This window comes from Pongo abelii, chromosome 4, assembly GCF_028885655.2.
Source record: "Pongo abelii isolate AG06213 chromosome 4, NHGRI_mPonAbe1-v2.0_pri, whole genome shotgun sequence".
In the NCBI taxonomy this organism is placed as follows: Eukaryota; Metazoa; Chordata; class Mammalia; order Primates; family Hominidae; genus Pongo; species Pongo abelii.
The window spans coordinates 73,493,009-73,519,291 of record NC_071989.2 but is presented as its reverse complement, the minus strand read 5'-3'; the positions used below and the strand labels follow the sequence as shown (position 1 = coordinate 73,519,291).

Below are 26,283 nucleotides of genomic sequence, written 5' to 3'. Positions count from 1 at the left end.
AAAAGATGTGCAAGATATTTATAAAAACATTATAAAACTTTATTATAGGACATCAAAGGAGTCTAAACAAATGAAGAGATAAACCACATTGATAGAAGAACTTTTACTCTAAGGTATCAATACTCCCCAAATTGATTTTCATGCAGCTTGACCAGATGATTTACAAATTTATATGGAAGAGCAAAGGGCCAAAAAATGGCCAAGACACTCTTGCAGCAAAACAAATTGGAAGGGGGGATATCAAAACTTATTAAGTTTTTAGTGACTGAAACAGTATGGTATTGCTATAGGAATAAAAAATTATATCAATGGACTCAAAGACCTCAAAACAGACTCAAGTGTGGAAATTAAAATATGACAGATTAGTACTGTAGATCAGTGAGGAAATAATACATTATTTTCAACAAATGGTGGTAGGAAAAAAAATCCAAAGAAACTGGGTCTCTACCTACAACAAAGAAAGAAAGAAATAAAAAAAATATTAACACAAATCAGTTTCAAAGATCTTTAAAATTATTTGAAAAATACATAAGAAAATATCTTTATGACCTTGGGGAAAGAGAAGAATTTCTTAAGCAAGTACACACCAGAAAGATGGTGAAGAAATTGAAGAATTACAATTCATTAAAATATATCAAAGTAAAAAGAACCCACAAACTGGGAGACAATAGCTGCCATTCATATAACCAACAGAAAAAAAGTCACTAGAAAATATTTTAACACTGTCAAACAACAAAAAAATACAACCAACAGGAAATCGTTAAAAAGCATTTCACAGATGAAGAAATTTAATGATCAATACACATATAAAGCTATGTTCAACCCCCATCAATAATCACAGTAATGGAAATTAAAACCCCAATGAGATATCATTTTATACCTATCAAATCAGTAAAGTCTAAAAGACTGAAAATACCAAATGTGGTAGACAAAGCTGGTGATAAATCATCACAGCCATTTAGGAAAACGGTTTTGGGTAGGTTATGAAGTTAAAGATGTGCTTTTCGTATGACCCAGCCAGTTTCTACCTGGCATTTATTCTAGAGTAACTCTTATGCTCCAGGAGACATCACAGGAGTGTTTATAGAAACACTGTTTATAATAAAAATTGGACCACTCAATTGTTCATCAACAAGAGAATGGATAAGTTGGGTTAAGGCATTTTCACATAATTGGCTACAGTGTAGTAGTAAAAAGAATGTGGCCACACTTACTGAAATGGATTTGAGAAACATATTGAATGACAAAGCAAAGCAGAATATATACATTGCTACCATTATAAAAGTCAAAAGACAAGCAAAATTAACTAACATGATTAAGTATACATATGTATACTTATACAAAGAAATGATAAATACAAAATTCAGGGGAATCAGGGTAAACAAAGTAGAACTACAGAAGGTGCTTCAATAATATTGGTAATTGAGGAGTACAGTTCCTGATTAAAATCCTACGTGTGATTTTTTTTTCAGGCCTCAACAGACCATTACAAAGGCTTTATCTGGCAAGATTCATGGGAAAAAGCCAGATTTGTTATACAACCAGTGCATTACAATCTCTGAAGGGAGCTGCAGTCAAGTTCTCTGGCTCCCCTGGCTGCATATATACTTTCATATATTTATATTCATATTCCCAGCACCTTCATTACTACGTATATCTATCTGAGGGCTTGGGCAGAGGTCCTTCTGTGCCTCTACAAAGGCTTTCTTATGGAGGTTGGAGGGGGAAACACTTTTCTCCACTCTGACTCAGTGCCCATTGCTTTCCCACTCCTAGCCTTTCCTCTTTGCCACTCTTCCTGACCTCAGGGTCTGAAAAACTGCTGGAGCCTTTTGTTTGGGACATTCTCAACAGTGAGCAAATTCTTACTTCTGCCCTGCTCTATGTGGCCCTGGACCAGTGTGCACTATTGCATGAGATAATTGAACAGGAGGAGACAGCATTTCCTCTGGTTTTAGACTCTTGGTTATACTATTGCAGTAAATGATTAAAGGCTTAACTCCTTCATTTTTAGCTTTATATTTTAATCGGCTACTCCAGACACCTGATAACTCAGCTCTTTCCCAGCTCAGCTGAGTTCCTGATAGAATATATATATTTCTTATGTTGGGTGGTGTAATAATGCTACTTTGAACCTCCTCCATAAACACACACTGAAAAAATTATTTGGAACTCCTATGGGGAAGACAAGTAAGATGAAATCACAAAGAAGCAACTGCTTTAAATTCTAGCTTCTGTACTACCTCAGAATACAAAAAGACAAGGGAAAGTGTGGAGTTATCCAGAAGGTACTCCATTCTCTTAGAACTTTGGGTATAGCACAGAAGGTAGAATACAAGGGACTGTTTTGAAGAACACTCTTAAAATAATAAACTTACTTTTCTTTGGTATGAAATCCTTTAAGACTCATTTTCTTATATTTGATTTCATATTTTGGGGGCTAAATGTGACCTATTTAAAACCTATCTATGGCCGGGAACAGTGGCTCACGCCTATAATCCCAGCACTTTGGGAGGCCAATGTGGGTGGATCACCTGAGGTCATTCATTATTCAAGACCAGCCTGGCCAACATGACGAAACTCCTTCTCTACTAAAAAGCTTGGCATGGTAGCACGCACCTGTAATCCCAGCTACTTGGGAGGCTCAGGCAGGAGAACTGCTTGAACCCAGGAGGCAGAGGTTGTATTGAGCTGAGATTGCGTCACTACACTCCAGCCTGGGTGACAGAGCCAGACTTTGTCTCAAAAAAATAAAATAAATGAGTAAAAAATAAAAAATAAAACCTATCTATACCAAATCTCTAGATACTAAATTTTTAGTTACTGACCACTTCTATAAAGTAGTATGTGCTTATATAATGCCCTTAAACTATTTTCTTCATTCAAATCACTGTGTAAAGTCATATTCTTATGTTACTTTGAGAGTACCAATTTCATGCACCAATTTCTCTTTTGCCACAATCACAGGGGCTCTGCTTCTATCTCCTTTTGGTGTAGGTAGTACTGTACTGATCTTGTTGGTCTTACGCAGAAGACCAACCTCCTTTTGGTGTAGGTAGTAGCTGTACTGATTTTGTTGGTCTTATGCAGAAGTTCCTCCTGTTCCGTGAAGATCACAGTTCCTCATATCTGGACTTTTCTACCAGGTCCCGTAATGTCATAATTGTTAAATAATGAAAACTGCACAGTAGTTCATGCTCTGATAAACTATGGTTTCATAAAAGATGAAATTATATTTTATGTCCATATTGTATGTTCATACAGTAACAAATTCCCAAAGCAGAAAAAGGTATTAGATATTGCATTACCTTCATTCCTTATATTTTTATAGTCAAATTAGTTATAATTTACAATGTACTTTCACATTAGCCCATTTAATCTTTACTACTGTATTAGGTGGGGAAGACATAATTATTCCTATTTTACAGATCAAAAAAGAGATCCTATGATACCTCTGAAGTCATGTTGATACTTAGACCTAAAGCCAGAAATTGGTATTCCTTGACCACCGCACATCTCTAAGACACCCTGACACCAAGGCTCTGTTACTTTCTATTTGTTTTAAACTTGTGGGACAACTATAAAATATTAAAACTAAATAAATTTAGCTTCTGCCAATGAATGCATTATTAGGAATCTAGAATATTAAAACTAAATTTAGCTTCTGCTAATGAATGCATTATTAGAAATCTTTATACAGAGTACTAGTGCTTCTGTTAACTATTGTCACAGGATCCCTAGGGTGTCACTTCAGCCAGAAACCTCTGTAGCTGACGGCATCTTCTGCCTCAGTATTGCTTGTGCCTGCTGGGCTAGTTCCACCCACTTGGCCTGGCAGGCTGTGCTTGGCTCTTACTACTGGCTCAGATCCCACATCTGCCAAGTGCAAGCCAGGTGCAGAATGGCAAGGGGTGTGTGGTTGAGCAAGCGTGAGGTCCAGCCACTGTGCACAGCCAGGCATGCTGGCTGCTGTGACGGGGCAGGGAGCTCCAGGTGCTGGCTCTGTGTGAGGCTGTGGCTGGATAAGATATACTTCATGTGGCTTCTGCTGTGGGCACCCGAGTCAGGACGAGGTAAATGCAGTGGTGCCTGGAAGCTTGGAGACTCCAGGAACTGCAGAACCCCAAGGAGGGTTGTCACAGCCCTGGCTCAGGGATCTCTACATCTGGGCTCTGCAAAGGGCTGCAGCTCTTCTTGTCTTGTCGCCCGCATGGGGCGGGGGTGTGTTTCAGCCCTTATTGTGTTACAGTTCTTTTAGTCCTGCCACTCAGCAGGTCCCGAGTTCTTGTCCCACATTCAGGAGGAATGAGGTACGCAGACAACTGGAGGGTAAGCAAGGTGGAGAGGAGCTTCATTGAGTGGCAGAACAGTTCTCAGGAGACCTGCAGTGGGTATCTCCTATCCACAGGCAGGTTGTCCCGCTGTCTCTAAAGCCCTCAGTGGAGAGGAGACTCACAGGTCGTACTGGCAGGTAGGTTGTCCCACTGTCTGCCTGAGTCTGGCTGAGTCCAGGGTTTTTATGGGCTAAAGAGGGGAGGAAGTACATGCTGACTGGTTCATGGGTGGCCATAGGCAGGCCTGGAAAAAGCACTGTAAGTTCTCACTCTGGTCCACAGAACTGACAGCCCAGCCCCCAGTCTTCAGGTTTGAAGAAGGTGGGGCTTTACCAGGGACCTGTCCCCTTTCTGCCCAGGAGCCTGTCTGCCTCCTGCCACCATCAACCTGCCATCCACAGTGCCCAAGCTATTCTTGCCAAGGGGTGCATGTATGTTGCACTGAGCTGCCCTCAGCCCCCCTCAGCCTTCCTCCCAGGCTTGTCAGCACCCAAAGTTTGAAGTGGGCCAAGGCAGCAGGGGGCTGGCATGTCAGGACTGCCCTGAGAGTGTGCACACTTGGCTGGGTTGCGACAGTGCCTGGGCTTGGCCTCAACTTTGCTGTGAAATTGGAGTGGGTGCTAGGAGCATGGAGAGGCCAGGCAGCAGGAGTAGGCATTTCTGAGCCTGCAGGGGCAAGGGGGCTTCCCCAGTCCCCGAGAGTACAGGGATGTCCGGGTCCGCAGCCATGGCTGGGCGGCTGCAACTTTGCCTGGGTGGGCAGGGCTCCCACCCCGCTAACTTGGAAAGGGGCAGGGCTCCTGCCTGTTCCTGGCTCCTGCCAGCTCTGTGGAGTGTGCAGCCCTGGCTGTGCCTCCCCGACTGCAGTTGGCTTCATAGTAGCAGCTGTTCCAGATGGGCTGCCGCTGCCATAAATATGACTTTGTCAAATCTGATACTTTTGAGACATATTTTCATTATCTATGTACTAAACAGTGATAGCATGGCAAAGTCAATTTAGTCGTGAGTCTTCGGATTTGCTCTTATTATATAATCTTCATTTTCTTCATTTGTACATCTGTAGTTTTCAGCAAGGAGATACTTAGCAAAATCCTTATTTAAAATTGATTAATACAGAAATATGTTTCCCCTAATATTTCTGAGACAGGAGGAAGTTACTTTTAAGAAGAGACCTTAGACAAAATTACCAGACTTTTTTTTGGCATTAGATTTCCTTACCTCCAAAAAGATGAAATGCTTTTCTGCAGCTTGGTAGGGGCCATTTTGCAGAGTTGGATTTCTGAAAGCTTTGTTTTATTTTCAAATATTCTTTAGTAAAGAATGTTTTTGTGGCATTGTTCAATTCTAGAATAAAGCAAAAGAAAATAGGATTTTGAAATTAATTTGAGTAAAATGGCAAGAAAATGACAATTGAATACTGTAGTATTTTGATACTATTTGATACAATTCAGACCTCTTTAAGTCAGTGAGACAAAAGTAGATACAACATTTTTTTCTTTACTCAAGCAAATACAACTTCCCCAAGTTCACATTTGGTGCAACTTTGACATGCCTACACATAGAACACAGATCTACTGAGTAGCTCCTATGTCAAGTAGTATAGAGTATATAATGATAAATAAGACATCGTCCCTCACCTTAAAACAACTGTAGTCTAAAACAGTGGTCCCCAAGCCCTGGGTCACAAATGGGTAGCAGTCCATGGCCTGTTAGGAACTGGGCCACACAGCAGGAGGTGAGCCATGGGCAAGTAAGCATTGCTGCCTGAGCTCTGCCTCCTGTCAGATCAGTGGCAGCATTAGATTCTCATAGGAAGTGAACCCTATTGTGAACTGCGCATGCAAGGAATACAGGTTGCACACTCCTTGTAAGAATCTAACTAATGTGCCTGTAATCCCAGAACTTTGGGATGTTGAGGCAGGTGGATCACTTGAGGTCAGGAGTTCAAGACCAGCCTGGCCAACATGGTGGAACCCCGTCTCTACTAAAAATACAAAAATTAGCTGGGCGTGGTGGCAGGTACCTGTAGTCCCAGCTACTTGGGAGGCTGAGGCAGGAGAATTGCTTGAACCTGGGAAGCAGAGGTTGCAGTGAGCTGAGATGGCACCACTGCACTCCAGCTTGGGTGAAGAAGTGAGACTCCGTCTCGGGGGCGGGGAGGGGGGGAAATCTAACTAATGCACAATAATCTGAAGTGGAAAAGTTTCATCCTGAAACCATCCCCCGCTTAAGTCCCTGGAAAAACTGTCTTCCACAAAACCGGTCCCTGATGCCAAAAAGGTTGAGGACTGGTGGTTTAAAAGAAATAAACAGGTAGACAAAAAAGGAGAATAATGTGTTATGAGTGTAACAATAGAATAGCTGGAGTGTAATCTGGGCTCAGGAGTGATAGTGAAAAGGAAAAACACTTGTAGAACTTTAAATTTTATAATCTATTTCATTCTATATGTGATGGATTGACCACCTGAGTCTATTGCTATATACTTGAGGTAATTTTAAAAATGTGAAATTAACCATTCAGAAGCTTACTAATGAGTTAAAAAGGAAATAGTCATTTGAAGTACACACAGACCAACTGGAGAACACATATGATGGTATTCACTTTAAATGGTAGAAACTCTTTATATCTGAGCCATAGAAAGCAAACCATGATCTGAGTTGGACTGTTTAATGGAGAACAACCTCTTAGGCTGGTGCAGAGCTAGTTACTAACCTGAGAAGTAAACTAGGCTTTCCATCAACCATCCCCTCTTACTTTCATCCTGCAATGATCACCTGTAGCATTTCCTCAGTTTCCATCCTACTTCACTGCCTTGAGCTTTGGCTCAAGTGATTTGAATTAAATTTTCTCAATTTTTCTTAATCACTGCCTTGGGTTGATTTTTACCTAAGAAATTTAAAGGGAAAACGGATTCACAAAGTTTACAATTAAAAACAAAAGGACAAATGTAAAAAATACACTACTCTAGGCAACTGAAGTTATCTATTAAACCTGCAACTCTAACTCCCTTCCCAATTGCACACCCACGAACCAGTATACAAGTTAGAGAAAAGGTATTTTCATGCTCATCATGTATGCTAGGGGGTTGATATGACTATAGTGCATTTAAAAATCCTTCATATGTTTAAAAGTTAATCATTTCTTTTTTTTTTTTTCTTTCTTTTATTATTAAAAGTTAATCATTTCAAGTTAGATATTCTCTCAAGGGTTTCTGCAGCAATGCATAGCTGTTTTATTAAAGTCCACTTTTCCCCCTGCCCATTAATAGCCCTTTAGTGTAAGATGGTTATGACACTATCACTTGGTTGAAGGGGCTTGTCAGTGTCATTCATATTGATGAAGAAAATGAAAGAAGTTATCAAATAACATATTCATTTACAGTAATACTGGTCTTTTTCTTAGGACTTAAGAACTGATAACTATGATTCAGGGTATTTTCTGAGAGGTTAAAAATCCCCCCAAAAAAGTGGTATTGTATTAACTCTTGGGAAAATTGACTCACAACTTTCTAAATGTCCTTGGAAATGAGACCCATGTGGTGTGTCACATGGCAGATAACACAAACGAAGGTGAAGAGTTTGCAACTTAAGGATTCTTATTATTCTTTCCCTTCCCTTCCTTTTCCTCTCCCTCTTCCTCCTCCTCCTGGAAAATTACAATAAAGGAATCAGTTCAGTAAGAGAATATAATAATGATAAATATTATAAAAATGTACCCAAACACTGGAACACCCAGATAAAAGCAAATATTATTAGATCTAAAGAGAGAGAGATAGATTCCAATACATAACAGTTGGAGACTTTAATAACTCATTCCCAGCATTGCACAGATCTAGACAGAAAATTAACAAACATTGGATTTAAGCTGCACTACAGACCCAATGGACTTAGCAGACATTTACAGAACATGTCACCCAACAGCAGTAGATTACATACTCCTTTTATCAGCACATGGACCATTCTCTAGGGTTGACCATGTGTTAGAACAAAAGAAGTATAACAAAATTTTAAAACTTGAAGTTATGTCAAACAGCTTATTTGGTCACAATGGAATAAAACTGCACATCAAAAAGAGGAACATCAGAAACTATACAAATATGTGGACATTAAACAATATACTCCTGAATGACAAATGTATGAAGAAAGAAATTTAAATTTAAAAAGTATGTGAAACAAGTGAAAATAGAAACATAATATGCCAAAAGCTACAGGACACAGCAGAAGCAGTATTAAGAGGCAAGTTCATAGCAATAAATGCATACATCAAAGCACTAGAAAGATTTCAAATAAATGACCTAATGATGTACCTCAAGAAACTAGAAAAGCAAGAACAAACCAAACCCCAAATTAGAAGGAAAGAAATAATAAAGACCAGAGTAGAAATAAATGAAATTGAGACTAAGAAAACAACAACAAAATTAACAAAACAAAAATCTGGTTTTTTGGAAAGATAAACCAAATTGACAAACTATTAGTTAGACTAAGAAAAAAAGACCCAAATAAAATCAGAAACAGAAAAGATGTCACAACGCATACCAAACAAATACAAAGGACCATTAAAGACTACTATGAACAACAAAATATATACCAGTAAATTTCAAAACTTAGAGGAAATGTATGAATTCCTAGACACATACAACCTACCAAGATTGAACAAAGAGGAAATAGAAAACCAAATCCCAATCACAGGTAATGAGATTGAATTAGTAACAAAAAGTCTTCCAACATAGAAAAGTCCAGCTCTGGAGGCCTTCACTGCCCAAATCTACCGAATCTTTGAAGAATTATTACCAATTCTTCTCAAACCATTCCAAAAAATTGAAGCAGAGGGAAGTCTTCCTAACTCATTCTACAAGGCCAACATAACTCTGATACCAAAACCAGACAATAACAAAAAAAAGTTTTCAGGCCAATAGCCCTGATGAAAATATATACAAAAATCCTCAACAAAATACTAGCAAATGGAATCCAACAACACATCAAGAAGATGATATATCATAACCAAGTGGGATTTATCCAACAAATGCAAGGATGGTTTGACAAATTCATGGAAACATGGATGAAACAAAGTAGATTTGAATCTGATTTTCATCTTTTCCTAGTGAACTGTTAAAAGGTTACAATCTAGTCTGAGAAGTCCCAATCTCCAGCTGAATATGCAGCCTGATGACAGAGGCATATAAAATAGACAAACAAAAAACAAAATTTCTTTACCTGACACTTTGTCAAAATGGAGTTATAGATTTTACAATACGTGAGTCATTATAGTAAGCAATGTATGCTTAGCAAATGTTAATATTTAGGAGTTTCTATTAAGTAAGATTTAGTTAAGATTTGTCCATATTAATAATTCCATTTAGTTTTTGGTAGTACAATATTTGGTACTCATAATTGAGTATGTTTTTTTACCAGAATAAAAAGCTGTTGCAATGATTTTAAACCCTTTCCCTTAAGAGAAATCTGTAGCAGGTGGGTCCTTGGATTTCCCTGAGGGAAGAAAGATGCACCATATATTTATTCTCTTCAGTTTTACTATTAATGTAGTACATACTCAGGTCCTCATTTGGCTCCTTTATGGCTGAAAGGAGAATGTGAAGATAGAAAATTTCCCACCTAACATTTAGCACCCAGTAGTGTATTCTATCATTCTACCCTTAGTCATTCTCTATGTTCCACATTCATTATTATCTCTTCATTAATATTTTAAATATTGTGTTATATTACATCTTTATATGAAAATTAGGTCAACAAATCCTTGCTCCAATTTGACTTTTTTCCTGTCCAAGGAGAAAGATCTTAACCTTAAGAACATTAAGAAGGTTGAGAAAATTTTGAGTTTGGGGGAAAGATGTAATAACTGTATTTAGATATTTATGGATTTATTCTCTGTGACTCCAAAGGAAATAACAAGAACCAAAGAATAAGGGGTAGTGGAAGGCAGATATGAGGAATAAATAATCAACAGCATTGCTTCAAATGGAACTTCCTTAACACTAGAAATGTCCAAGACTGAACAACTACTAGTTACAGTGTTTTAGAAAGGATCTGAGCGTACAGTAGGGAATTCGAGATGAGGATCCATTCTCATCTATGATTCTAACAGTTTTATGAGTTGGGTCAGTACTGTTTTATAAACTGGAGAATAACAAATTATGGTATATGTGATTTTCAGTAACTTTTTAATAATTTATAAAGTACCTTTAGAACTATAACAAAGAGGTAGAATAATCAGACAGTCATGTTAATGAAAGAGAATTGTTACCTGTTTGGAAAAAGACTCTAGAAATAATTGTCCGACACAAAGGGCATGGAGTGCTTGAAGGATTGTCTTTGGCCAGAGTCCGTAAGCAGGGCTCACAGAAGATGTGGCGGCAAGGGTAACACATATAAGGGTTGAAATAAACGTCCAGACACACTGCACAGATGTAGCTATCCTTTTCTTCTGCATATTCATTGTCTTCATCTGTACTCATCTCATTATTCAAAGTCTGCAAAACATAAGAAAACTTTTTTTCTTAATTTAGTATGAGACTGGTTTCCTTAAGATAGCCTTTATATTTTGTTAAAATGAACAAAAATATTTGAGAAGCATATAAACTGCTTGTGGCATATTCAAAGTGACAGAAATGCTACCTTTCAAAGTCAAGAAACTAAAAATATACATGAAAACCCAGAAGCCTATTTTTCTTTTTAGTATTGTGACATAGTGCTAAGTGCTAAAATATACCTAAACCTATTAAGTATACCTGTATTTTGGCTTAATCAACACTAGATAGGTGTTAGGTGTACCAGTCCCAGAGTTATGTAGATTCTCTATCTAACCCATTCCTACCACAGCAAATAAACTGGTTGTCACAAGGTTATAAAGTTTTAATATGAGCATCCATGCATGATGAAAAGTGAAGGCAGAAGGTGTCATACTTCATTCTCATACTGTGTGTGGAACATTCTCTATTCTATATTTTGTGTCTTCCTGGACCTCAAAGAGAGAGCCAAAGCCTAAGGGGTGTCAGGAGGAAAGCAAAGCAAAGAAGCTGAGAGTAATTATGGGATTAGCCTTGCTATGGTGAAACATGATGAGCCTCTTTCCCCTCCCAAATGGAATTGTTAGGAAAAAGATACATCAGGTTCTTGAATAATATCATTTCATTCAACATTGTCTTGTTATAACGATGATGAAAAAAAAAAACTGATTTCCAGCTGGGGCTGCTGTCTGTGTGGAGTTTCTGTCTGTGTGGAGTTTGCATGTTGTCCCCACGTTTGTGTGGGTTTTCTCTGGGTAATCCAGTTTCCTCTCATATCCCAAAGATGTGCATGTTAGGTGCACTGGTGTGTCTAAATGGTCCCAGTTGGGGTGAGTGTTGCTGTGTGTGAGTGTGCCCTGTGATGGGATGGGGTCCCATCCAGGCCTGGTTCCTGCCTTGTACCCTGAGCTGCCAGGACAAGCTCCAGTAATTATCTTGTTTTATTCATCTGTTGTTAATGTATGTGTAGCTCACATTTATTTCAGTGTTTAATATTAGAAGTGTTTTGGTCTTTAGAAGTTTGGTGATGCTTTTGTGATCAGAAATAGGCTGTAAAAATTGAACTCTTTATTTATATCAATTAGCCTATGGTAAAATTGGTGGTGTTATTTCGCTTAAAGTCACTGATAGTAGATTGGTGCAAAAGTAATTGTGGTTTTTGCTACTAAACTGCAATTACCTTTGCATCCACCTAAAACATCACCAGTAGGTTCTTGGAAATGGTGACTTTAAGCAAAATAAATGAGGATTTACTGTAGTTAGGAAAGAGGCAGCTCAGAGGTAAGTATTAATAGTAGAAGGTTTGTTAGCAGAATTCCTGTAACTCACAACTTCCTCATTTGTGAAATTGCTGTGAGGATTAAATGAGGTAATCCACTTAATACATTCAGTATGATACCTGGCACATAGTAATTAATTATCAAAAAATGTTAGCCACGGCCATACTTCTCTACCCTCCCCCATCCCTTCTGCTCTTTCTCTACAGGTTCTGTAGTTTTTGCTAAAGCCTTGAGAACGTTTTTCTCAAACCAAGCATTTAAAACAGTGCTTATAATATAAAACATACTATAAGTGTTTACTGTTATTATATTCTATTTGTATTATTATTATTATTATTATTATTTTGACACTGAGTCTTACTTTGTCGCCCAGGCTGGAGTACAGTGGTGTGATCTCTGCATACTGAGCCTCTGCTTCCTGGGTTCAAGTGATTGTCCTGCCTTAGCCTCCTAAGTAGTTAGGATTACAAGCATGTGGCATGGTACCCGACTATTCTTTGTATTTTTAGTAGAGACAGGGTTTCACCATGTTGGCCAGGCTGGTCTTGAACTCCTGGGCTCAAGTGATCCCACCCGCCTTGGCCCGCAAAGTGCTGGGATTACAGGCGTGAGCCACCACACCCAGCCTATATCCTATTTGTATTCTTAAGATTAATCTTAAGTGTTAATAAAAATAGTCGAAGTTCAGTATCTGTAATCTACCCCTTCTAAACAAGACATTATATTCTCAACTCCAAACACAAAGACTGCCTTCTGCCTCTACTTGTCAGGAGCATGTTCTTTAAAACTGATAATCTATGCATTTTAACTACATTTTATTCTTCTGCTTATTTTCATTCTTTGGCTTATTTAACAATGCTTTTTCATATTCCTTATTGTCCTCTTTGTTTTTATTTTGTTCTTTATTTTCATAGGTTTTGGGGGAACAGGTGGTTTTGGTTACATGAATAAGTTGTTTAGTGGTGATCTGTGAGATTTTGGTGCACCCATCACCTGAGCAGTATACACTGAACCCAGTTTTATCCCTCACTCCCTTCCCCCTTTCCCCCTGGGTCCCCAAAGTCCATTGTGTCATTCTTATGCCTTTGCATCCTCATAGCTTAGCTCCCACTTATGAGTGAGAACATACAATGTTTGGTTTTCCATTCCTGAGTTACTTCACTTAGAATAATGGTCTCTAGTTCCATCCAGGTTGCTGAGAATGCCATTATTTCATTCCTTTTATTGGCTGAATAGTATTCCGATATATATATATATATATCACCAACAGTGTAAAAGCATTCCTATTTCTCCACAGCCTCACCAGCATCTATTGTTTCTTGACTTTTTAATAATTGCCATTCTGACTGGCATGAGATGGTATCTCATTGTAGTTTTGATTTGCAGTTCTCTAATGACCAGTGATGTTGAGCTTTTTTTCATACGTTTGTTGGCTGCATAAAATTGTGAGAAGTATCTGTTCATATGCTTTGCCCACTTTTTGATGGGGTTGTTTTTTTCTTTAAGTTTCTTATAGATTCTGGATACTAGACCATTGTCAGATGGGTAGATTGCAAAAATTTTCTCCCATTTTGTAGCTTGCCTGTTTACTCTGATTATAGTTTCTTTTGCTGTACAGAAGCTTGTTAGCTTAATTAGATCCTATTTATCAATTTTAGCCTTTGTTGCAATTGCTTTTGGCGTTTTCATAATTAAAGCTTTGCCCATGCCTATGTTCTGAATGGTATTGCCTAGGTTTTCTTCTAGGGTTTTTGTGGTTTTGGGTTTTACATTTAAGTCTTTAATCTACCTTGAGTTAATTTTTATATAAGGTGTAAGGAAGGAGTCCAGTTTGTTTTCTGCATATGGCTAGCTGGTTTTCGAAGCACCATTTATTAAATAGGGAATCCTTTCCCCATTGCTTATTTTTGTCAGGTTTGTCGAAGATCAGATGGTTGCAGATGTGTGGCGTTATTTCTGAGGTCTCTGTTTCATTGGTCTATATGTCTGTTTGGGTACTAGTATCATGCTGTTTTGGTTACTGCAGCCTTGTAGTATAGTTTGAAGTCAAGTAGCATGATGCCTCCAGCCTTCTTCTTTTTGCTTAGGATTGTCTTGGCTATACGGGCTCTTTTTTGGTTCCTTATGAAATTTAAAGTAGTTTTTTCTAATTCTGTGAAAAATGTCCATGGTAGTTTGAGTATAGCATTGAATCTGTAAATTACTTTGGGCAGTATGGCCATTTTCATGATACTGATTCTTCCTATCCATGAGGATGAAATGTTTTTCTACTTGTTTGTGTCCTCTTATTTCCTTGAGCAGTGGTTTGTAGTTCTCCTTGAAGAGGTCCTTCACATCCCTTGTTAGCTGTATTCCTAGGTATTTTATTCTCTTTATAGCAACTGTGAATGGGGGTTCGTTCATGATTTGGCTGTTTGTCTATTGTTGGTGTATAGGAATGCTTGTGATTTTTGCACATTGATTTTGTATACTGAGAGTTTGCTGAAGTTGCTTATCAGCTTAAGGAGGTTTTGGGCTGAGACTATGGGGATTTCTAAATATAGAATCATGTCATTTGCAACAGCGATGATTTGATTTCCTCTCTTCCTATCTGCATACCCCCTTTTTTTTTCCTCTTGCCTGATTGCCCTGGCCAGAACTTCCAATACTATGTTGAATAGGAGTGGTGAGAGGAGGGCATCCTTGTCTTGTGCCGGTTTTCAAATGGAATGCTTCCAGCTTTTGCCCATTTATATATATATGTATTTTTTTTTTGAGACAGAGTCTCGCTCTGTTCCCCAGACTAGAGTGCAGTGGCACGATCTCGGCTCACTGCAAGCTCCGCCTCCCGGGTTCACGCCATTCTCCTGCCTCAACCTCCTGAGTGGCTGGGACTACAGGTGCCCGCCACCACGCCTGGCTAATTTTTTGTATTTTTAGTAGGGACGGGGTTTCACCATATTAGCCAGGATGGTCTTGAACTCCTGACCTCATGATCTGCCCTCCTCGGCCTCCCAAAGTTCTGGGATTACAGGCGTGAGCCATTGCACCCAGCCTTAATTAAAGCATTTATAATATCCCTTTTGTTTTCTGGATCTGTTTTTCCTTGTGTCAGGTTTTTTGTTTCTTCTTTTACATTATTGATAGTCCTCAAAAGTCTGACAATATTTGCTTTATTTTTATATACAAGGGATTAGGTTTATTAGTATAGTTAGCTGACACAGATTCTCTCACTTGTGTAGGTCTTTTTCTGCAAGAGATCACTACTCTGAATAGAGGAATTGACTGCAAATCCTAAATGAACGAAATATGTCAATAAACATGTACCTTTTGTGTATATAGTGGGAAGCAAGCATACAGGCTGAGAATTCTCACAATTGCTAAAATACAGAATGTTTTCCTAGGGAGTGAAGGACTTACTTCACTCATGAGAACTGCCTTTCCATGCTCACCATCAATCTATTTCCAGACTCTGCTTCTCCCTCCAGCTCCAAGAACCAGGCATGTCCTTGAATTTAGGAAGGAGTTCCCACGGTGTTGTCAGAGTGTAAACATCAAAGCTAGCTATTCTTCACATGGGAAGTGGAAGGGCAGGATCAAGACTAGGCCAACTACTCAACAGGTTATGTAGTAACAATTATAATGTTCACACCTGTGGCTCTAAACCTTTACTGCTTATCAAAATCAGCTGGAAAGCTTGTTAAACTAATGCTGGGCCCATCCCTAGAGTTTCTGCTTCAGTAGATCTGGGATGGGGCCTGATAATTTGCATTTTTAGTAGGTTCCCAGGTAATGCTGATGCTGTTGGTTCACACTTTGAAAACTGATTCATATCATGACCTATATTCCTGCTGATTTTTTTAAACAATGTTCAGATCATTTTAATGAATACAAAGTTCCCCCAAAGTCCCACTGTTCTAGATCTTTTTTTTTTTTTTTTGGGGTTTTTTTTTCTTTTATTATTATTATTATTATTATTATTATTATTATACTTTAGGTTTTATGGTACATGTGTGCAACGTGCAGGTAAGTTACATATGTACACATGTGCCATGCTGGTGCGCTGCACCCACCAACTCGTCATCTAGCATTAGGTATATCTCCCAATGCTATCCCTCCCCACTCCCCCCACCCCACAACAGTCCCCGAAGTGTGATGTTCCCCTTCCTGTGTCCATGTGTTCTCATTGTTCAATTCCCACCTATGAGTGAGAATATGCGGTGTTTGGTTTTTTGTTCTTGCGATAGTTTACTGAGAATGATGATTTCCAATTTCATCCATGTCCCTACAAAGGACATGAACTCATCATTTTTTATGGCTGCATAGTATTCCATGGTGTATATGTGCCACATTTTCTTAATCCAGTCTATCATTGTTGGACATTTGGGTTGGTTCCAAGTCTTTGCTATTGTGAATAATGCCGCAATAAACATACGTGTGCATGTGTCTTTATAGCAGCATGATTTATAGTCCTTTGGGTATATACCCAGTAATGGGATGGCTGGGTCGAATGGAATTTCTAGTTCTAGATCCCTGAGGAATCGCCACACTGACTTCCACAAGGGTTGAACTAGTTTACAGTCCCACCAACAGTGTAAAAGTGTTCCTATTTCTCCACATCCTCTCCAGCACCTGTTGTTTCCTGACTTTTGAATGATTGCCATTCTAACTGGTGTGAGATGGTATCTCATTGTGGTTTTGATTTGCATTTCTCTGATGGCCAGTGATGGTGAGCATTTTTTCATGTGTTTTTTGGCTGCACAGATGTCTTCTTTTGAGAAGTGTCTGTTCATGTCCTTCGCCCACTTTTTGATGGGATTGTTTGTTTTTTTCTTGTAAATTTGTTGGAGTTCATTGTAGATTCTGGATATTAGCCCTTTGTCAGATGAGTAGGTTGCGAAAATTTTCTCCCATTTTGTAGGTTGCCTGTTCACTCTGATGGTAGTTTCTTTTGCTGTGCAGAAGCTCTTGAGTTTAATTAGATCCCATTTGTCAATTTTGGCTTTTGTTGCCATTGCTTTTGGTGTTTTAGACATGAAGTCCTTGCCCATGCCTATGTCCTGAATGGTAATGCCTAGGTTTTCTTCTAGGGTTTTTATGGTTTTAGGTCTAACATTTAAGTCTTTAATCCATCTTGAATTGATTTTTGTATAAGGTGTAAGGAAGGGATCCAGTTTCAGCTTTCTACATATGGCTAACCAGTTTTCCCAGCACCATTTATTAAATAGGGAATCCTTTCCCCATTTCTTGTTTTTGTCAGGTTTGTCAAAGATCAGATAGTTGTAGATATGTGGCATTATTTCTTTTTTTTTTTTTTTTTTTTCTTTTTCTTTTATTATTATTATTATTATACTTTAGGTTTTATGGTACATGTGCGCAATGTGCAGGTAAGTTACATATGTATACATGTGCCATGCTGGTGCGCTGCACCCACCAACTCGTCATCTAGCATTAGGTATATCTCCCAATGCTATCCCTCCCCCCTCCCCCCACCCCACAACAGTCCCCAAAGTGTGATGTTCCCCTTCCTGTGTCCATGTGTTCTCATTGTTCAATTCCCACCTATGAGTGAGAATATGCGGTGTTTGGTTTTTTGTTCTTGCGATAGTTTACTGAGAATGATGATTTCCAATTTCATCCATGTCCCTACAAAGGACGTGAACTCATCATTTTTTATGGCTGCATAGTATTCCATGGTGTATATGTGCCACATTTTCTTAATCCAGTCTATCATTGTTGGACATTTGGGTTGGTTCCAAGTCTTTGCTATTGTCAATAATGGATATGTGGCATTATTTCTGACAGCTCTGTTCTGTTCCATTGATCTATATCTCTGTTTTGGTACCAGTACCATGCTGTTTTGGTTACTGTAGCCTTGTAGTATAGTTTGAAGTCAGGTAGTGTGATGCCTCCAGCTTTGTTCTTTTGGCTTAGGATTGACTTGGCGATGCGGGCTCTTTTTTGGTTCCATATGAACTTTAAAGTAGTTTTTTCCAATTCTGTGAAGAAAGTCATTGGTAGCTTGATGGGGATGGCATTGAATCTGTAAATTACCTTGGGAAGGATGGCCATTTTCATGATATTGATTCTTCCTACCCATGAGCATGGAATATACACAAATCAATAAACGTAATCCAGCATATAAACAGAACCAAAGACAAAAACCACATGATTATCTCAATAGATGCAGAAAAGGCCTTTGACAAAATTCAACAACCCTTCATGCTAAAAACTCTCAATAAATTAGGAATTGATGGGACGTATCTGAAAATAATAAGAGCTATTTATGACAAACCCACAGCCAATATCATACTGAATGGGCAAAAACTGGAAGCATTCCCTTTGAAAACTGGCACAAGACAGGGATGCCCTCTCTCACCACTTCTATTCAACATAGTGTTGGAAGTTCTGGCCAGGGCAATTAGGCAGGAGAAGGAAATCAAGGGTATTCAATTAGGAAAAGAGGAAGTCAAATTGTCCCTGTTTGCAGATGACATGATAGTATATCTAGAAAACCCCATTGTCTCAGCCCAAAATCTCCTTAAGCTGATAAGCAACTTCAGCAAAGTCTCAGGATACAAAATCAATGTGCAAAAATCACAAGCATTCTTATACATCAATAACAGACAAACAGAGAGCCAAATCATGAGTGAACTCCCATTCACAATTGCTTCAAAGAGAATAAAATACCTAGGAATCCAACTTACAAGGGATGTGAAAGACCTCTTCAAGGAGAACTACAAACCACTGCTCAAGGAAATAAAAGAGGATACAAACAAATGGAAGAACATTCCATGTTCTAGATCTTATGGCACCTGCCAAATCTTGTAAAAATAAAGATTCAACCGTACATAATGTTTGTTTTGTTTTGACTGCTGCTAGTTTGTTTTCATAATAAAAGGCCGCAGGCATCCCTATAACTTGTATGCCACTCCTCACTCACCTATTAAAAGGAAACACTTCTTCCTCAGCCGGATAATACTCTCAGGAGCTTAAATCATATATTCTGCATTGCTCACAGGGTACATGATGTACTTATGACCTCAGCCAGCCCACCCAATGGGAGCAGGAAAGCTCTAGACTTTGAAAAACATTTGTATTTTAAATTTTTTAAAAAGTGTATTTCCAAATAATTTCAAGTTTATAGAAAAGGCACAAAGAATAGTATAAAGAACTCTATCTTAGACTCAGGTTCATCAATTGTTAACATTTGCCTTTATCATATTCTCTTTCTCATATTATTTCATATAATCACACTGCACATCACAATAATCAAAATCAGCAAATTAAACATTAACACAATAGTATAATGTATAGTACATCAAATTTTACCAATTTTCCCAGTGGTGTCTTTTATAGTAATTATTTTTTTAAATGAATAAAGAATAATCTTTATTGTCAAAAATGTGGTTAGGATCCTTTATTGTGGTATATGCTTCACAAGCATGTGGCTGAGGACTCAACCTCAAGGTAAACTTTTTATAGATACAGAGGTTTTTTTTTTTTTTTTTCAAACAACAGTTTTAGGTTCACAGAAAAATTGTGCAGAAAGTACAGAGAATTTCCATATACTTTCTCTACACACACACATGCACACACACAGAGTTTTGCCTGTTATTAACATCTCGCATTAGTGTGGTACATTTGCTACAAATGATGAACGAACTTTAATACATTATTGACAACTGAAGTCCACAGTTTACATTAGGGCTCACTCTTTTTGTTGTACAATTCTATGAGTTTTGTCAAATGCATGATGTCATGCATCCTAATTGATTTTTGATCTTGAAATTATTCCAGGTCTCTGATGAGAACTCTCAATTCTACATCAGTTTGTTTCTTCCTGGGCATTTAAAAAATCAATTTGCTTCATTTTCTAAATAAATGTAAATCCAATTTTTTTTACTGCCTAGAAATTCCTGAGTCTGTTCAACTGATGGTATATTGCTGTTTTCAAGCAGTATGATACATTTATTATTTTTAAAATATACCCTTTTCGATAATCCCACTTTTAACTATCAGCTGAAAAGAAACAGAATAAGTATCACTTTGCTTTCACTAAAAATTGTCTAAAAAAGTATGTATAAAGTAAATGAAAATTTTCACCTAGTCTTATTTTATATATGTATGTATGTGTGTATATACAATAGTTCCCCCTTATTTGTGGTTTCACTTTCTGTAGTTTCATTTACCATTTACCTGAAAATATTAAATGGAAAACTCCAGAAATAAGCAATTCTTAAGTTTTAAATTGTGTGCCATTCTAGGTAGCATGATGAAATCTTTTGCCATCCTACACAGGATGTGAATCATTTCTTTGTCCAGTATATCCACTTTGTATACACGACCACCTGTTAGTTATTTCATACATGTCTCAGTTATAATGACAAATCACAAGAAGAAAGGCGAGTATGGTATAATAAAATATTTTGAGAGAGAAGAGGGAGAACACATTCACATAACTTTTATTACATAGTTAATCGTTCTATTTTTTATTGTTAATCTCTTACTGTGCCTAATTTATAAGTTAAATTTTATCACAGGTTGTATATATAGAAAAAACATATAGTACACATACAGTACACACAGCACAGATGGTGCCCATTTTAAAATGGTTCAACTTAGGATGGTGTGAAAATTATATGCATTCAGTAGAAACCATACTTTGAGCACCCATTGATCCATTCTGTTTTTTACTTTCAGTGGTGTTTAATAAATTAAATGAGATAGTCAATATTTTATTATAAAATAGGCTTTGTGTTAGATGATTTTGCCCAACTGTGGGCAAATGTATTAATGGAAACGTTCTGGGCACATTTAAGGTAAGCTAGGCTAAGCAACAACTTTTTGGTAAGTTAGGTGTATTAAATGCATTTTTAACTTATATTTTCAATTTAAAATGGGTTTATCAGGACATAAACCCATAGAAAATTGAGAAGCATATGTGTGTAGACATATATATATAGGGTTTGGTACTACCTGCTACTTCAGGCATCCACTGGGGGTCTTGGACCATATCCTCTGTGGATAAGGCAGGACTACTGTGTGTGTGTGTGTGTATATATATATACCTCACTTGTTCATGCTTGGCTTTATTGCATTTTGCAGATATTGCTTTAAAAAAAACAAATTATTTCCTTCAGTTCTGCTCTGATTTTAGTTATTTCTTGCCTTCTGCTAGCTTTTGAATGTGTTTGCTCTTGCTTTTCTAGTTCTTTTAATTGTGATGTTAGGGTGTCAATTTTGGATCTTTCCTGCTTTCTCTTGTGGGCATTTAGTGCTATAAATTTCCCTCTACACACTGCTTTGAATGCATCCCAGAGATTCTCGTATGTTGTGTCTTGGTTCTCGTTGGTTTCAAAGAACATCTTTATTTCTGCCTTCATTTCGTTATGTACCCAGTAGTCATTCAGGAGCAGGTTGTTCAGTTTCCACGTAGTTGAGCGGTTTTGAGTGAGATTCTTAATCCTGAGTTCTAGCTTGATTGCACTGTTATCTGAGAGACAGTTTGTTACAATTTCTGTTCTTTTACATTTATTGAGGAGAGCTTTACTTCCAAGTATATGGTCAATTTTGGAATAGGTGTGGTGTGGTGCTGAAAAAAATGTATATTCTGTTGATTTGGGGTGGAGAGTTCTGTAGATGTCTATTAGGTCCGCTTGGTGCAGAACTGAGTTCAATTCCTGGGTATCCTTGTTGACTTTCTGTCTCATTGATCTGTCTAATGTTGACAGTGGGGTGTTAAAGTCTCCCATTATTAATGTGTGGGAGTCTAAGTCTCTTTGTAGGTCACTCAGGACTTGCTTTATGAATCTGGGTGCTCCTGTATTGGGTGCATATATATTTAGGATAGTTAGCTCTTCTTGTTGAATTAATCCCTTTACCATGATGTAATGGCCTTCTTTGTCTCTTTTGATCTTTGTTGGTTTAAAGTCTGTTTTATCAGAGACTAGGATTGCAACCCTTGCCTTTTTTTGTTTTCCATTTGCTTGGTAGATCTTCCTCCATCCTTTTATTTTGAGCCTATGTGTGTCTCTGCACGTGAGATGGGTTTCCTGAATACAGCACACTGATGGGTCTTGAGTCTTTATCCAATTTGCCAGTCTGTGTCTTTTAATTGGAGCATTTAGTCCATTTACATTTAAAGTTAATATTGTTATGTGTGAATCTGATCCTGTCATTATGATGTTAGCTGGATATTTTGCTCGTTAGTTGATGCAGTCTCTTCCTAGTCTCGATGGTCTTTACATTTCGGTATGATTTTGCAGTGTCTGGTACCGGTTGTGCCTTTCCATGTTTAGTGCTTCCTTCAGGAGCTCTTTTAGGGCAGGCCTGGTGGTGACAAAATCTCTCAGCATTTGCTTGTCTTTAAAGGATTTTATTTCTCCTTCACTTATGAAGCTTAGTTTGGCAGGATATGAAATTCTGGGTTGAAAATTCTTTTCTTTAAGAATGTTGAATATTGGCCCCCACTCTCTTCTGGCTTGTAGGGTTTCTGCCGAGAGATCCGCTGTTAGTCTGATGGGCTTCCCTTTGATGGTAACCCGACCTTTCTCTCTGGCTGCCCTTAACATTTTTTCCTTCATTTCAACTTTGGTGAATCTGACAATTATGTGTCTTGGAGTTGCTCTTCTCGAGGAGTATCTTTGTGGCGTTCTCTGTATTTCCTGAATCTGAATGTTGGCCTGCCTTGCTAGATTGGGGAAGTTCTCCTGGATAATATCCTGCAGAGTGTTTTCCAACTTGTTTCCATTCTCCCCGTCACTTTCAGGTACACCAATCAGACGTAGATTTGGTCTTTTCACATAGTCCCACATTTCTTGGAGGCTTTGCTCGTTTCTTTTTATTCTTTTTTCTCTAAACTTCCCTTCTCGCTTCATTTCATTCATTTCGTCTTCCAGGGCTGATACCCTTTCTTCCGTTTTAATGGTGCTTAATTACCATAAACTATTCAGTTCCTCTCTCTAAACATATAAGGGTCTCTAAGTCAATGTTAGAAGACTACTGGGGAATGGTTTCAAATCTGATTTTCTGTAAGGTGTGAGTCCCCCTGCTGGGGTTTTCTGGGTGTGAGGATCAGCCACACTACATGGCAGGCACTGCCCTAAGCACTTTGTGGACATGTGCTCAGCTAAAACTCACCAGGATCCTTTAGTGGGTACTATTATTATCATCCCCAATTTAAAGAGGGGGAAACTCAGGCACAGAGAGGTTGGGCGATTTGCTGTGGTCAGACCACTTGCAAGAGGTCGAGGTGGGATTCGAACCAAGGCAGCCTGGCTCCAGAGCCCATGGTCCTGGCCTTTCACCACGGGGTTCACTACCACTGCCTCTCAGCACACCGGTTATGCCTGCCAACAGCACAGCCATAGGATGAGGTTCAGTTTCTAAAGCACCTTTCTTCTGAGTTCCCAGTGTGTCTGTCACACAGTTTCATTTATCCTCCCAACAACCCTAAAAAGCAAGTGGGAGACACACAGTATCTACATTTCACAGAGGATAAAACAGAAGTAGCATCAATGAAATGTCTTACAACTCCTATATTTTAAGTCAAACAGCTAATTTCACTGTTTTTACACCAAAATGAAAGTCTTCTGAAGTCTTTCTGTTGGAGTATTTCAGTTTTGTGTGACTACCTCAACAGATACCAGAAACATATCCAGAGACTTTGCTAGTCCAAAGCAGGTTATCTGACTCTCAAATGAAGGTTTTTCTCAATGAATCACGTTTACAAGAACATCCACTGGCTTACAGTCTACTAAATGTCCCTAAATGCTAACCAAATAAACAATGCTCATTGGAAATAAGCCATAAATGTGTCCATGTACTAGCTCTCTTAGAAAAATGAGGTTATCTTAAAATGTATTAAGCAGAAAACTTTAAAGAAAATCTAACTGATCTAATCATAAAATAAAATAAGAGAATAAAAACTTTAAAAAAAAAACAAAAAAAACCAAATTATAGTTTTGTAGCAACCCTGTGACAAACAAGTCTGTTGGCATCACTTCTCCTAATAGCATGTGCTCATTTAATATCTATCAGTATTTTTTTAGCAATAAAGTATTTTTAAACTAAGACATACATTTTTTACACATAACACTATTGCACACTTAATAGACTACAGAACAGTATAAACATAACTTTTTATATGCACTAAGAAACAAAAAAACTCATGCAACTCATTTTATTGTGATATTTGCTTTATTGTGATGGTCTAGAACCAAACCAATAGCTCTGAGGTATGCCTGTATATGTGTGTGTACACACACACATACACACACACACATATATATAGTTGACATGGGTTTGAACTGGGTGGGTCCACTTATATGTGGATTTTTTTTCAATAAATATAGTTGGCCCTCCATGTCTGCAGGTTCTGCATCTGCCATCAAACATGAATCTAAAATGCAGTATTTGTGAGAAGTAAAACCTGTGGATATGAAGGGCTGACTTTTCATATATCTGGGTCCCAACAGGGCCTACTGTAGGACTTGAGTATGTGTGGATTTTAGTATTTGCCAGGGGGTGTGAAGGGTCGCTGGACGCATCCCCCTTGGACATTGAGGGACATACCTGTATTTCAGTGCAAAATTAATAAACTTAACAATATTCTCTTGGATTACAGAAATATACCACAGAAGTAAAGGATAAGCATTCAAATTGCCTTCTCCATCAACACAATTATATTTCATATATTCAAGACTCTTAAAGATTATTATTAGGTCAAGTACTAAATGTGTTTGATTTATATATTTTTATTTCTAGTTTAATGGTTAAAAATAAGTGACCTAAGCTATAGCATATCCAAAGTCTTGTATCTGCTGCAATCTGAAGAATGCAGGGACAATTTCACAAAAATGTCACTACCTTAAACCCTAAATATCAGAGTGCATTACAACACCATAGTAAGTTCTCAACAAATTATGCATGGATGAATAAATATCACTCAGATCACTCATTGTCCTCTGCAATTAAGCCTCTTGTGCAGTACAAACATTTCCAGAAAGGGACATCTCACTTTCTGCAGTATCTTGGTGTGAGTTTATTAAATCACATTCCTCTCTAGCAAAATAAAATGATAGGGTATTTGTAGGAGATAAATATTTAATGGGTCCTTTAGGATAACAATTCTTAAGTGTGATTCACAGATTCCTGAGAGCAAAAAGTCCCTTTCAGAGGATTAATGAGGGCAAAAGTATTCTCATAATAATACTAAAAGCTGGGGACATTGACACATGCCTGCAATCTCAGCTATTCTGGAGGCTGAGGCTATGAGCTCAGAAATTTGATTCCAGCCTAGACAACATAGCAAGACCTTGTCTCTAACAAAAAACAAAATAAAAACAACAAAATAATATACTGAGATGTCATTTGCCCTTTTCACTGTGTTGGCAATTGTACTGATGGTGTAGAAGTAATAGTGGGTTAAATTGCTAGTGCTTTAGTGTGAATCAAGGCAGCGGGCCAAACTTTACTGAGTCATTATACTCACTTATGGGAAAAAAAAGAAAAGCTCATTGCTATTAAGAATATCCTTAATCAATCTGGAAAAATATTGATTTTTATTTTTATTGTTTTTGCCCTTTTAATAATGCGTGTGACAGAAATGGGATGTATCCATAAAGCATTTCAGCTGTATACCAAAGCATAATGGTTATTTTAAGTAAAAAATATTTTTTTTGTTTGAGACAGTTACGCTCTTGTTGCCCAGACTGGAGTGCAATGGCACGATTTCGGCTCACTGCAACTTCCACCTCCCAGGTTCAAGCAACCTCAGCCTCCCAAATAGCTGGGATTACAGGCATGCACCACTATGCCTGGCTAATTTTGTATTTTTAGTAGAGAAGGTGTTTCACCATGTTGGTCATGCTGGTCTCAAACTCCTGACCTCAGGTGATCCACCCACCCCAGCCTCTCAAAGTGCTGAGATTACAGGCGTGAGCCACCATGCCTGGCCGAGTAAAAGCATCTTTGTTATTATTTGAATTGTGAGCTGCATTAGCTTCTTTTTTCATAGAACATCGTTTTTACTTAAACTAAGTGTCAGACAAGCTGATTATTCAGATTTGGTTATTTGGTAGACATTTTCACAAAAAAGAACAAAGTAAATCTGTCACTCCAAGGGAAACAACTGACAGTATTTGCTGCCAATCAAAATGATAA

The 26,283-nt window shown here is 38.0% G+C and overlaps 1 protein-coding gene across 11 annotated transcripts in view; it reads right to left on the bottom strand.

Moving 5' to 3' along the window:
- RNF180 (ring finger protein 180) overlaps positions 1-26,283 on the bottom strand; it is a 217,007-nt gene that overhangs the window by 33,451 nt on the left and 157,273 nt on the right. For 2 of the 11 annotated variants that reach the window (XM_054555060.2, XM_054555062.2), the window contains exons 6-7: positions 10,597-10,840; positions 5,553-5,678 (exon numbers count right to left, since the gene is read on the bottom strand). In XM_054555060.2, the coding sequence (XP_054411035.1) occupies positions 5,553-5,678; positions 10,597-10,840 (370 nt within the window). 11 annotated transcript variants of the gene reach the window in all.